Raw genomic sequence first — 14,702 nt, 5'->3', positions numbered from 1 at the left:
GAGCATTAATCAACGGCTTATTTCGGGCAGTCCTTCCATGAAAATTTTGGAGCGCTTAAATCGGGTTTGACATTTGCACACACGGGTTTGTTTAGTTTCTGTACTGACGACATTCAAGTGTCAAATAGAATAGTGGGCTTCCTTGTGTATTTTATACATCGTGGATACTAGGCAACCATGTTGCTATTTCAAATTCTGTTTCTGTGACATTCGGGTGAAAGAGCGGGCTAGATATAGTCACGGCTTTTCAAATGCATAGCAAACGAAACAACTGACAAAATGAAATTGGAAAATTGTCTCAAACGACGAAGAACGACGAATTGGTGCAGACGGTTTTTGTTTTCGCTGCGAATCTGGTTTTTGTGCAGGTTTAATTAAACTAATAATATCAAAGAGGTTGATTAACATAAGTAACTCTTTAAAACGCGATATTTCGCTACGTGGAAACGCGCGTTTGTCATGAATTGTGTGGGGCTGATCCTACTCTTGCAGTCGTATTCAAGCTGATATGCAAGTGCACTCCGATCTTAAAATGACAGGCAAGTTGCACTTGCAATCAGGTAGGGCGTGTTTTTCCTGTGTGCGGCGCAGACGATAGCTTAAGACTGAATACCTAATAAAAATTTACACAGTAAATCGTAAAATAAACATAAAAATCAATAGTAATCTAAATATACAAATTTGAAAAAAAGAGTGTTAAAAAGGAAATAAATACTTGCGTCGATAAGAGGGGAGTCGCGTAAAGTAGAGAATAAAAAATAATTGCAACTTCCCTTTTGTAGCTGTTTTTGTGTCTACTACAAAATTGCGAAGCAACGTAGAAAAAGCAAAATGCAGAGCGTAGAGTAGTGTAAAGTGAGTGTGAAATCAAAATGTGTATGAAATCCCTATTTTAAATGGTAATTTGTGTATTACCTAAATTATATGATAAAAGTGGATACACTAAGTAAAGTTTAGCCGAACGACGGAAATAAAATACGTGCAGAGGAAATAATTAAAATTATTGTGCCGCACTTCCGTCCGCGGTCTGTGCCCTCTCCACTTGACTCGCGACACTTCGGGTTCGAAAGTTGTTTTTTATTTAGTCTGACACGCCCACAAAATTGGGGAAAAGCTTCAGCTTCGGCTCACCCATTCACCTTCACGAAAACCTTGAGAGTTTGGCTTCTTCACATCGAACTCGAGTTTCAAGCGCACATACCTCTTTTCTCTCGGTAGTAACTAAGCTGGCATTATGGGCGCTCAGCAGGGAAAGGAGCGCGGTTCACATTCAAGTGGCGGTGGCCATGGCGGTACAGCAAGTTGTATTGGTGTCCCAAGCAGTGGCAGCCCAGTCGGCTTGTCGTCGTCTCATGGCATTAGTGTTGGCAGTGTAAATGCATTAGCTGCTGGTTCCACTTTGCGTAGTTCACGCATCAAATCATCCGTAACACCAGCAGCTGTGGGTGGCAGTTCACATCGTTCGACCGCCACTTCGGTTAGTAGTGTTGGACATACATCGAAGGACAATCACAGTCGCTGCAACACTATCGGAATGAACATTTTCACAGAACATAATGGTGAGTAGCCTTGCCAGTCTGGATACGTAAAGTAGATATGTATGTCTAGCAACGAAATCGTGTATATTTCTTTTTAACGTATGTTTATGTACAATTGTTTTGAACCTATGTCCACGTAAATACATACTTTTACCCGCTCTCACTTGTGCACAAAGGCATCAGCTATAATTCTTATAGTCCATAAGTTGGTGCGATTTAACAAATTAATAGCCAGCCCAAATTTAATTTCACTAAACTCTGCACGAGTGCATAAATTTTGGTATGAACCGAATTTAGCACTTCCTTACTTGCTTTTAATTGCTTCTGTTTTCCATTGCTACCTTCTATTTTATATTTATATGGATTTTTACATGCTGCGTTTTTTCATTGCTTTTATGCGGTTGTTATATTTGTGACTAGGTTTTATTGTGAAATAGAGTTCATCCTTTGCATTATTACATATGTATATGTTTGTTGACAGGAATCGCACCACCACTGTAACCCTGAGGGCCTCTCGTGAAATTTTGTTATGTTGTTGGCTTTCAATGTATATTATAAATGATGTTATAATAAATCATTAGTTGCTATAGCGCAATGTTATAAATGCAATAAAAACATATTTTTAATATAATACGAAAAAAAATATTATAAATATAATAAAAAGAATATTATAAATACAATCAAAAGGAAAATTTTATAAACACAATAAAAAAAATATTATAAATACAATAACAAAAAAAATTTAAAATATAATAAAATAAGAAAATATTATAAATATAATAAAAAAAAATTATATATTATACATATACAGATTTTCTCTATCACACATCGATTTATAAAACTAATACTTTTTATTTCATATCTAAATATTATTACATACATACTAATAAGTACGTTATTAATATTGCTACTGGTATTTTTACGAATTTAAGTATCTGCATAGTACCAGCTAGACTTAAGCGAGCGGTTTCTCGGATTAATTAACCGTTTAACCGGACCTTAATCGGTAGATGGCAAAAATAGTGATTTCTCAATGTCTGCTTAGTGAACATCTATTATTTAACTTCTGCTGTTACCTGCTAACCGCATTAAAATACAATTTTTGAAGTAAACAAACGAAAAACGCAGATAGCACACACAAAACGGCAGGGTTAATATAATAAAACATTTGTGAACAAATCTAATGTCAATGAATTATTTTGAAAAATCAACTACAAACCTACCTAGAATCAAATAATCATCATCATCGTTTGGCCCTACAGCTTTTTGTGGGTTTTGGCCTTCTGAGCAGTACACCTGCAAGCTGCTCTATCTTTTGCCTTCCAGAAGATCAGCTGTAGCCCTTTCCCGAACAATTATTTTTACTAATACTAAGTCTTAAAATACAGTTAAAAGATAACCTAATATGTGTACAAATTGTTAAATAAATACATTTAATAGTTTTCTCAGAAAAATTCTGGAAAATTCGCTTTTTTTGCATATAAAATGCATATAACCCCTTAAGGGGTTAATGATAAAGGCCTAAGTCTTTTTAATTCGATACTAGACTACGCGAAAAATTAGAATTGTTTATATATAAATATAATTGGAGCGTACACCCTGTTTGTGTGTTTGACCGAGCTCCTCCTCCTGTTAATGGCGTCCGTCTTGATATTGTTTCAAAAATAGAGGGACCTACAGTTTTAAGCCGAAGCAGCAGATATTTTTTATGAGGAGCTTTTTCATGGCACACTCGGAGGTTTACCATTATTTGCCGAGGGGCCACCGCTAGTAGAAAAAATTTTTTCTTCAGTTTGGCCTTTCACCAAGATTCAAATCTACGTTCTCTCTGAATTCTGAATGGTAGTCTCGCACAAACCCATTCGGCTACGGCGGCCGAAGTTTTAAAATTGTGCATATATTTTGTAAAAGTCTTGAGTTATTATTTTTTTTGTTGAAAATATGCTTCGTATTCTTGTATTATATAAATGTGGAATGAATTTGTGATATTCACCACTCCAACATCGAATAACAAATTCTTCTGATAGTATGCACTTACATATTTACACACATATGTATGTATGTGCCTAAACCTTAGGTAAACCATGCCATCTGAATTTTCTTGAGCTATTACTTTTTGAATACTGTTGTTAAATCGATCATTTAATTATATAATTTATTAGTTACTTCCAACATTATTGCTTTATGGTCGATCCATAAAGGGTGACCGCTTAACAATTGAAAACCAATTCTCTATTTCGGCTACTTTGCGTATACTTTTCTGTTGCTTATACTAGTTTATTGATATCAAACTGTGCGCTGACTTGATGAAGTTTGCTTTGCATTTATTGGTCTTTTATGGTATGCTGCACCCGACTTAAACAACAACAGTAACACACCAAATTATTTCACGCTGTAGTTGTAGCTGTTGCAGCCAGCACTCTTATTTCTCTTAGTCAATATGCACATGCATTCATACACATATACATATATCTTAATGTACAAATGAATGTAAAGCATTTTTTTTCGCATCCACAAATTTCAACTTCGCTCTCGCCCTTGCGGTCGCATTCTCTATTGCATATGTATTTGCTGTTCGTACGCCCTCTTTGTGGCCCTTTATCGTGTGGGTGAGGTTCTTTTCGTTCACTTTGGCTGCTGTTGTTGTTATTTTATTTACAAAATTACACATACAATTTCCAAACAAAACATGTCGTCGCATTTTACATTGATGAGGGAATGAAAGCGAATGCCACAAAAAGAAAAACCGAAATATAACCGCCAGCAATTTTCTCCATAAATGCTTACTGCATTTTTCATATTCATACCAGAAGGGATGGTTTGTTCGTAAATTTATTACGATGCCTTGTATATAAATGTGTGTATGTGCATGTGCATACGCTTCGATAATATGTATACCCCTGTCCCGGAGGTGATGTTAGTCAGGTCCGGAAGGCATTTTACGCATTTACGCATTTATTTATTTGACACGTTTCCCAAAAATTACCTCTTATTGCTTCATCCGGCGTTTATCGCTGTCGGCTGTACTAGACTTGGTAGCTGGGCTTAACTATTTCGCCATAGGGCTACTTTTGAGTGCAGTCAGCCGACGTGTCATCCATATATGGTTTCACAGTTACCCATAAGTATGTATATATGTTTGTACATGCATATTTATATAGTAAAAATCCGTCAAACACTCAAATCACTTTAAATGAGGCTACTGCAACGCCATTGAGAAGATTAAGTGCTCAGTGAGCTTGAATTGCTGACAAAGCTCAAGTGTAATAGTCTCTAATAAAGCTCCCCATGTGATTTAATTCATTACACGCCCACTTTATGCGTACATATAAATTTTGTGAAGGCATTTAAAAATCAGTTGCGCGCTTATTTTATTGCCAATTACAGCTACGTCGGCAGGCAGCGTCCCATTACAATTAAAATAAGATAATAATAAACGTAATCTCTGCCAATGTCATGATGGATGTTTATGTAATTCCTTCTTAATTCGCATGTGCAGCATGTCTTCAAATACATATTTGTGTATCAGTTGTTCTTATTGATAAAAATGAATTTTTTTTTTGTTATTAGGCGGAGTAGTAGGGCGCTATCCTCAAGTAGTTCTCTGAAACCAGGATAGACCTGATTTACGAGAGGTTCCCTCAAGGATGATAGATTATCAGGTTTGGCAGTTGTTATAGCAGCATAAACATTGCCCATACATATACGGGGCATGCTGCTGAAATGACAGTCCTTGGCCGCATATAAATCTGGGTCGTTCCGGTTACGTAGAACCGACTGTCGTGGGAACGTCCGTGTTTGGCCATTAGCTGTGGTGAAAAACAAAATTGTGTGAGCATCTTCGGTTGCACACGCCAGCGACGTCTGCGTTTTTTTCTTTTATTGGTATATCACCAACACAATCTCAGTTTGTTTGTAAACAAACGGTGGTCATATCTCCGATTCTGTCAGCCCATCAGCTGATTCTTTCAAATTCGTAGAGAGTTGCTTTGATCTTGGCCAGACCCCTGAAAACTTTTCACTATTGCTCCTCCCGCCACAGGATCGCTGCCAGGCATTACGTTAGTCGACGCAGATTTTTTTATGATTTGTTTTCTCTGGGCTCTTAAAATGTTTTATTGAGTCTGCCGTAATATCAATCGGCACCTTCCATTTTATTTTATTGTCAATTATATTTTGGGTCAAAAAATCTCAAATTTGATTTTATGAAGGCAAGATTTTACAATTTCTATGGGCGCTCAAAAAGTAAATATCCACTTCGCGATGTCTCCTTTCAATCCAGACCCTCAAGTTGGGTTCAATGGCCACTTGATGAGTTGTTCCATTTCTGTTGTCATTCTCGGATGCAGCTTTGGCTAAACAATATCACAGGTCAGGACAATGGGCAGGTCTCAAAACCGGCGAAATAGCAGAGGCAGCAAGCAACAGACACACATTTAAGGGCATCGTTAATAATATTAGCAAACTAGCCGAATAACTAAGATCCAAATAACGTTTGTATGTAGTGGCGTACATCCATTATGGATACACCAATCCAAAAGAGATAAGTGGGACGGATAAACTATCCAATGACAAGTAAATAAAATTGTGATTTTTACAAACCAATGTTTTTCAGGATTTTATTTTTAGCGAGTCTTATTTTTTTAATTTTATTGGCATAAATCAAAGTAACAACAAAAATTAAGAAATGAAAATATTTCAAATTTATATATTGACGACTTTCACGAAATCTTTTGTTTTAATTAAGTGAAAATGAAAGGTCTTAGCAAATACATAGTTTCTGATGCAGACTATTGGCCTCCACAAAATATCCAAAGTGCACTGTAAACAAATTATGAGAAAGAAAAATACAATAACAAAGATCTGGCTATAAATAAATAAGGGGAATTTATGCAATTTTTTCATCATCCAAACGGCGAATGACTAAAACGTAATGTGCTGGTTGGGTGTAAAATAGCTTGTGCGCAAAGCATAAAATTTATTGCTGAGCCTCTTGTAATAAAAAAATAAAAAATAAAAATCAACACTTATGAAACAAAGTTTCTTCTTTAAGTAAATATAGAAAATTAAAAATGATTCATTTAAACCATACATTAAATATTGAATTGGAACAAAGAAGTTAACACAAAATACATTAAATATATGAACTTAATAAAGAAATAGGTTGGTTATTTTAATATTTTTTCGTCTATGTGCCAGCAAGGGTATTTTTCAAAATGTGTGTCGTCGTTTTGACGATGAATATTTTTAGCGCACTAAAAATTTGAACGCGATTCTAGGGTTAAATATCGTTAATATTGACCCCAATAAGAGTAATTGAAACATTTCCGAGTGTTTTATAAGTTGATAGTGCATCGGCAGTGCTATTATTCCCTGCGCACCGCCACCAAGAACGTTCATTGACACAGCGTACTTGACTTTTTTCCGCTTTCCACTATTTTTTGCAATTACATTACATTACAAAACTCTTAAATTATGTCATCAAATCAGCTGACTCTGTCAAATTTACTGAGAATGGGTTTGCGATTCAGGGAATGCGCACTCTCTTCTGTGCACTTGATACTCACCATTTTTTGTCGTTTGGGTACTCTAACGCTTTACTCATTTCGTTTTCGATTACCTCTTCACCAGGGCAGGGGCTTGGGATATCTCTGCTGATCGAAACTTATTTGCTTAGGAAACTCTTTTATTTGTACAATATTAGACACTTAGTAAAGTAGAAAAGTTTGGGGTTACATCTTCGGAGTCTCTCAGTTTTCTAGTGGTGTACATGCCGAACCCGATTGAAGAAACCTTCTGGCTTTGAGGCATTCTTTACGCATATTAGCGTTCGGTTTCTCAATATACGGCTTTTCTGTGACCTATTTTATGGATGCAAATTTTCATGACTAATGCCCTCGATAAGCTGCTGGGAACTAATTTCCGGGGCTCTGCAATATTCTGATAATGGCGTACATAATAGCTAAGTGATCGTTGGTTTGGGTGCAATAGTCGCTTGCAATTTTGAAATTTGAATTGGTCGAGCCAAGGAGCGCCAAGACATTTGGTGGATCCTAAAACACTCAGGCCCATTTCATTTAGAGCTCTGGAAAGAGGGTAGATAATCAAGGGGGAAAGCAGAAAAGTATCAGAGAAAAAGATAGGAAAGAATAGAGACAGAGGCAGAGGTAGTTAGTCTTGTGAGAATTTTCCAGATTCTTTGGTAAATCTGTAAGTATCCTCCAATTGTAGAGAACGAATATTACTCATTCTCACGACACCGGAACCCAAAACTCGTAGTCTTGCTCTAGCAAAGATAGGACACTCGCAGAGAAAGTGCTCACTGCTATCCGCCTCTTCCAAGCAAGACAGGCACATTGGGGCCTCAATGATTCCAATGGTGGCCATATGTTGAAACCATGGGTTGTGACCTGTAATAATGCCGACTATCAACCGCATGTATTTTCTTCTTAGTTTTAGTAGAAAATTCAACAGTTTTCTGTTCGGACTTGTCACAAAACACTTTGCAGTTCTGCAGCGCTCTAGACCGGACCATCGCTTTTTATATAAATTGTATACATAATCGCTGATCCAATTCATGATTCCTGCGAAACTGATTCCGATTATTGGCTCTGGCCCTTGTGGGGGTACCGCTGATTCGCGGTTGACCAATTTATCGGCAATTTTGTTTCCTTGAACACCGTAGTGTCCTGGAACCCATATAAGTACAAGCCTGTTCTGTATTGCGACAGAATTACGCTTTTTCTTACGTTATTGAACAATCTTTGAGGTTTGCTTCGCGTTCTCCAGGGCCTTCAGTGCAGCCTGACTGTCATTGAAAACTCCAATCTGTTTTCCGCTCCATCTCCTCTCGATTATCCACTCGGCTACATTCAGGATAACAAAAATTTCCGTTTGGAAAACAGTTGCCATTTACCCCATAGCATAGTGATACTTATTACTATCGCTTACTTTCCAAAGGAAAAACCTGTACACACTGTTGCTAGGAAAAATAAATTCAATTATTGAGCCAAAACCATTCCAACCTAAGCGTACCTATGTTCGGCTCCAGGGTAACGTTGAGGCAGGCAAACACCGCCAAATGAGCTTTGCTTTTCGGGCTTGTTCTATGTCAGCCTCACTCTTGAACCCGCGCGTTGCTGCACATACGTACAAACATATTTACATATCCATACATACATATCCATGCATACATTGTATATTTATTATTAATATTTTTTGCAACTAAGTGAGCTTGAATCAGCGTTGAAAATTGTCACTTGCCAAGTGCCATCATTTCCATTACTACGTTAATTCCCACATCAGTTTTTTTTATTTCAATGCCCCGAGGTTTTTTCTTTTATTTCTCACCTATCTTTCTCTCATCGTACTTATGTATGTATATGCACATACATACATATATCTGTTATTTACTGCATTTGCGTGACAATTACTTGGCTGAAGTGTCGCTATGGACCTTGAACGCAATTTATTTCGATTTACTCGCGCAAATGTTTTGCAAAGGGAAAAATGTGATGAATTGCCATGCGAGTGATTTTTTACAAACCAAATTGACTAGTAGGGAAATATTTGGGCGATATGTTTTATTTCAATTATTATTATTTTTTTAAATTTTATTTCACTGCATTTCATTTTATTGTTGGGTTCACATAGGTGATTACATACTTTTTCCAATTTCTTATGTATTATGTTATTAATTTTTTAAACAGATTTTTTTTTTATTTTATGCTTTTAGTGACCATTATACATATATTTTAGTTATAACATTCCAGGCTTGCAGCTTGAACGCAAATTTGCTTTGGCAGCGGATTTTTAATTTGCTAATTCTGTTATGTGTATGTACATATGTACAATATGTATGCATGTTTATGAAGAAAATCCATTTTTGGTAATTTTGTACCCGCACGCGCTTAATATTATAATTTTGTTCACTTAACGGTTTTATGTAGCAGCATAAAATATTCCAGATAGCTTAAGACATACATACATATGGTATACCAAACATACATACATACATCTACCAAAGAAACATACATACATATTCAAACACATGTTTTCTTGGCCCAATCGCGCATTTCATAAGTCATTGACCCAGGTTTTTCGATTTGTAAATAAACAACTTTTCATCTACAAAAATGACCAACCCTAATGCACATATTTCAATGTATGTATGTATGCATTTTCACTTTATATTTTTTTTTAAGCCGCTGCTTCGCGCTGGCCTTATTTCCTTGGGGCCCATTTCACTTGCATATTTGTTTGCCCTAATCAAGAAGGCAACGAATAGGCACTCCGCGTAAAAACGGTTGGCTTTAACCTAAAAATATTAATATCTTCCCGGGGATATTACAGAATTGGAAACAATTTTTTATTTAATAATGAATAAAGGCTAAAATAAGTAATTTACTTCGCCCGTGTTTTCATTAAGACTTAAAAAATTGCTGCATGGGTTGTTGGGGAGAGGTTCTAGTCCAAAAACCAGAAAATGTGCGTAATTTCATGATTTTTTGTTTTTTGAGAGTACATATGTACGTATTTTTTTTTTAACTTTTGGGGCATTTATTTGTCTATATTTTAAAAAGTTTACGATTATTTTTCGGGTAAAAATAATACAAAATAGCAGCTCCAGCCCTAGCTGACGACGGTCGTGCGCGGTGGTGAATAGTGTGAGCGGGGCACTCTACAGCCCTGCCAAGTGATCTGAAACGAAAAAAAAATACTTAAAGTAGATGAAATTTGCGGGGCCTTATGAATTTCCGATTTAAAAAAAACCCTTTTTAAAAAAAATGGGGACCTTTTGAAAAAAAAAACACTTTTTTTGCCTCTTTTTATTTGTTTTACCGTTAAAAAAACAATACTACAAATTTTTTTTTTGACAAAAAAAACTTTCTGAAAGCCCCTAAATTGAATAAGCTTCAAATTGAGCCGCCAAACGTCGAAATCGGCGTAGTCGTTGAAGCGGAATCGCGCCCCGCGCGCAAAAAAAGGTGTTTCGAGAAGAATTCGTTTAAAGTTTGACCGAGCGCGCGCTTCTACCTGTTTTCCGGCCGACGCGCTCTTTCGTCTATACGCTATAACTCGTAAAATCAATTAGATAGGGAAATGTCCTTTTGCCAACACATTTTTAAGACCTTAAGAATAAAAATAAGGCAATACAAAAAAAAAGGGGTTTTCTGGTCGATTTTGACTAGAACCGCCCCTTAAATTAATTTTGCACGATTAGAAACGGAGTGGTGATATTGAATTGGCCAAAACATAACGAGATTTAAAGTGAATAATAAATACTTATATAAAGGGTGGCGCAAAATTAATCGGGTGGCGCAAAATTAACCATTCAACTTTTTACTAAAAAAAATATTTTGAATGACGGAAATCTTTATTTTGACCCTTACGTGCTCTATTGCTTGTCTGTTTGTATGCTGCAGCTGCCTAGTTCACAAGTGTCAAATATGATTGCCGTAGGACGATATTTGCAAATATTATAAATCTTTCCATAATTGATCAATTTTGCGCCACCTGTTACTACAATTTGATTCACCAATATTATATTCACTTTAAGTCACTACAACTAAGTGCCCCCTTTTCTGTCCATTACTGTATGTACTTACATGGGTGCAAATGTAAATGGATGTGTGCGCATGTATTTTACAGTTTGCTTCATATTCCTATATATTTTCTTTTGCGGTTTTTGCTAATCTTTTTTTTTTACTTTTGTGCCTATGTATGCACATACATACATAATATATGGGCAGAAAAGCGCCGGGCCTAACAAAGTCCTCCCTTTTTTGTTCAAAATTAGCTTTATTCATTAAGGTAATTTCCATCACGAACAAAGCACTAACATTTCATCGCCGCACTAACATTTCAATACCACTTTTGTAGAACGATATATCTTTTGCCTCAAAACAGGCCTAGTTTCAGCGATAACCTCTTCATTCGAGCGAAATTGCACACCGGCGAGCATTTTTGTAGGTCTAGGAACAGCAGTAATCACTGGGAGCCAAATCTGGCAAGTACGTTGTGAGAACAATTCGAAGTTCAATTCATGTAGTTTTACCATTGCCCAGAATCATCAACTCGTTTTTGTTTTTGAGCAGGTAGGTAGGTTGATGAAATGGTTGAAGTGCCAGTCTGGCACTCTTCAAGTAGCATTAAAGCGTCGTTTTGATACCATTATGAGACCTCCAACATGCAGATATCTACAGCCAGCCAGAGCTGTTGATATAATGGAGGAGATTGATTGGATATAGATTGGCGCACTGCCCCAGGCTGTCTAAGAGACATTTACATTTACAGAGAAAGTTCTCAACAGTCTCCTTTTCTGAAAGGTCCCCTCAGCTTTTGCAATGGGTGTTAAATGGCAACCCTCTTTAACAACTGTCAGAGGGATGCCGATGCCCGGGTAGGAGGTCTCTGAGGTTAATTCAGTCCCCTTCCTGGCAAGCTCATCAGCAATTTCATTTCTCTCCATGTTCCTATGTCCTGCAACCCAGTCAACATTTTTTGGTCAACAGTGAGCCAAAGCGGTACCCAGTTTGAACAGACCTTTCTCATAGACAAATGCTCATGCAATATATAGCCAACACATTTTTTTGGTATCTTTAAGATATCAGCTAACTCACGCAACTTACTCTTCGATCATTGAAAACAATTTTGTCGATTTTGTTGATGTTTTCTGGTGGTAAGTAGTAAATTTGGACGTTCACAGCGTTGTGCATCATCTGTGTTGTACGACCACGTTTGAAGTCAGTAAACCATCGTTTTGTTGTTGCTTGCCATTGCTTCGCTTCAACGGTTTTTTTCGCATCAAGAAGCAATCCATTGTTTTGAAAATAACAAAAGTAGCGTCACTCTTAGCACAATAACTCACGAACTAATGAATATAATGTCATGAAAGTTTCACAGCTGTCTCTTTAAGGTCAGTACTAACTGAAAAGGTGAGTGCAATAAAACTAATGTCATCTATGTGTTATGCTCGGGACTTTTTAGCCCAAGAGTTTTGTTTATTACACTTTTTATTTTCAGATGTTAGCGAAATCCGCGCTGATTTCTTATAGAGTACGAAATGAAATTAATAATGCCGGCTTTCCATGTAATTGTGTTTGTAAAGTGATTTAATTATATACAAATTACCTAACACAGTACATACAAATTTGCATTTGTAGTTTTTTTATTGAGCCTGGTAATTAACATATTTATGACTGGTTTTTATGTTTATCATTAGTTTGTGATACTGAGAAACCTCAACGTTATCTTTTAGACATTGCAATTTTTATACCAGCGCGCACTTTAGCACACGCAACGGCATAAAGGTATGTAGCAGCATAAAGGAATCGAGATAGAAAAAGATAAATGGTGTTTTCCTTGTTCACCCTCTCAGGAGCATAGAGCCTCGACAAGACTCAGTCTTGCATTGGTTTCGTTAATCTATTTTGATTTCTGATAGGGTAGGTGATTAGCCTACCACTACCAATCCTAAATGGTGGGAATGCCCACCTGTCGTAGCTTAGCAACAACGCTTTCTAACTGTTTAGAGCGCCATCTGTGTTTGACATTTTTCTGGCAGAAGGATCGCACAGATGGTTGATGACTTCGCTAAATTTGGTGTGTTTGCGCTCTTACCGCGATTGCCCGCTTTCTCTTGCTGACACCACTGATGCATTGTGTAATTGTGTGTTTTTCTTTGTTTTACCATAATGCAAATAATGCGCTGACTATTGTGTGGGAGTAAGGATGGCAAGCATAATTTTTTTGGGTTGAGGATTTTTTTGTTTTAGAAACAGGGAAAGTAGGTAAGTTTGCAAAGTGCGAGGGCCTTGCTTTACTTGTGATTCGAACCCACAACCTCTGGGATGGCACGCTAGTGCACTATATATATGCAAACCAAAATTCCCAGTATGATTAGAGAAGTACCTCGTCAGGAGTCAATTTAGCCATGCCCGTCCGTTCGTTCGTCCGTGCGCACGATAACTCACATATTGGTCGAGTCGCTCGAAGTTCAGTGAATCGAGGGATATATGAATATTACTATTTGCCCAAGAAAGATTAGTATTGAAAATGGGTGAAATCGGCCAATAACCACAATCACTTTTCATATAACGTTAATTTTCAAAAAGAAAAAAATGCGGTCGTCCATCGCCAGGCTATGGCAAACTTTCGCGTGTACATATTTCTGCCATGAAGAAGCTCTTGATAAAACCGCCTGTTGTTCGGAGGCAGCATAAAACTGTAGATCTCTGCATTTGTGGAAAAACTTCAAGATACACACCACAAATATGAGGAGGATTTCAATCAAGCGACCCATCAAAAAATGTGTAAGCAGCAATAACCACACCCACTTTTTATATGTTAAGACAAAATGTCCATCAGTTCCTTTGATGTTACACACTATACTCTAAATTTCCACAAACTTGTTTTATTCCTAAAAAAAACAGCTAGCCCAAATTAGATTTTACTAAATTGTGCGCGGTTACTCGCATATAAAGTTCGAGTTTAGCTTTTCTTGCTTGGTTAAATAAATTTATATTTAATTACATGTGCCTACTTTAAATGCATACCATACATACATACACTGAATATGTACGCATGGGGTAGTCACATGCATGTGTATGTATGTATATGTGCAGTGTTCTGAATATTTTTATTGTTGTATGCAGTGCCATTAGGCGCATGGCGATACAATATTACTGTTTCGTGTTTCCTCCTTCCTGTCATTCGTTTCGTCATCAATACTGATTCATGTATTCCGCAGAACAATAAGGATTCTTCTTCTTCTTCTTTTTAATGTGCGCGATAACCGCTTAACCGATTTTGGCCGAACAATAAGAATTGTTACTTGCATAATCTACTATATTTTGATGACTGCCGGTACTATGAAACTAAGAAAATCTACGTAATTGTCGCCTCCATCTCCATCAAATACTAAATATTAGAGAAGAATCGAACTTCAGTTTCGGTTGCGTTCGACCACAAGAGTTTAGTTCAGTTTAGTTTCGGTTCGGCTTCGGTAAAGAAAAACCGAATTTTGGACGAAAATTTCGGAATTTTTATTATTTCCGAAAAAAATCAAAACAGTCTTTGGGATGTACATGATAGCGATATGAATTGTAGTAATAATATTGAAAAAAATATATTTTATTAAATAATTAAATGGACATTTTAAAC

General features: G+C 36.7%; 1 protein-coding gene across 1 annotated transcript; it reads left to right on the top strand.

The window, feature by feature from the left end:
- The first annotated feature begins 310 nt into the window (after nt 1-310).
- Nucleotides 311-2,128, top strand: LOC128861480 (tyrosine-protein kinase Abl-like). Its single transcript, XM_054099630.1, has 2 exons — nt 311-1,559; nt 2,020-2,128. Exons 1-2 carry the CDS (start codon nt 1,235-1,237, stop codon nt 2,037-2,039), a joined length of 345 nt encoding a protein of 114 aa, XP_053955605.1. The 5' UTR covers nt 311-1,234; the 3' UTR covers nt 2,040-2,128.
- The last annotated feature ends 12,574 nt before the right edge of the window (nt 2,129-14,702 follow it).

This window comes from Anastrepha ludens, chromosome 4 (genome assembly GCF_028408465.1).
Source record: "Anastrepha ludens isolate Willacy chromosome 4, idAnaLude1.1, whole genome shotgun sequence".
Lineage (NCBI taxonomy): Eukaryota > Metazoa > Arthropoda > Insecta > Diptera > Tephritidae > Anastrepha > Anastrepha ludens.
Note: the sequence above shows the minus strand (reverse complement) of the source record. Positions and strands in the feature narration are given on the sequence as shown.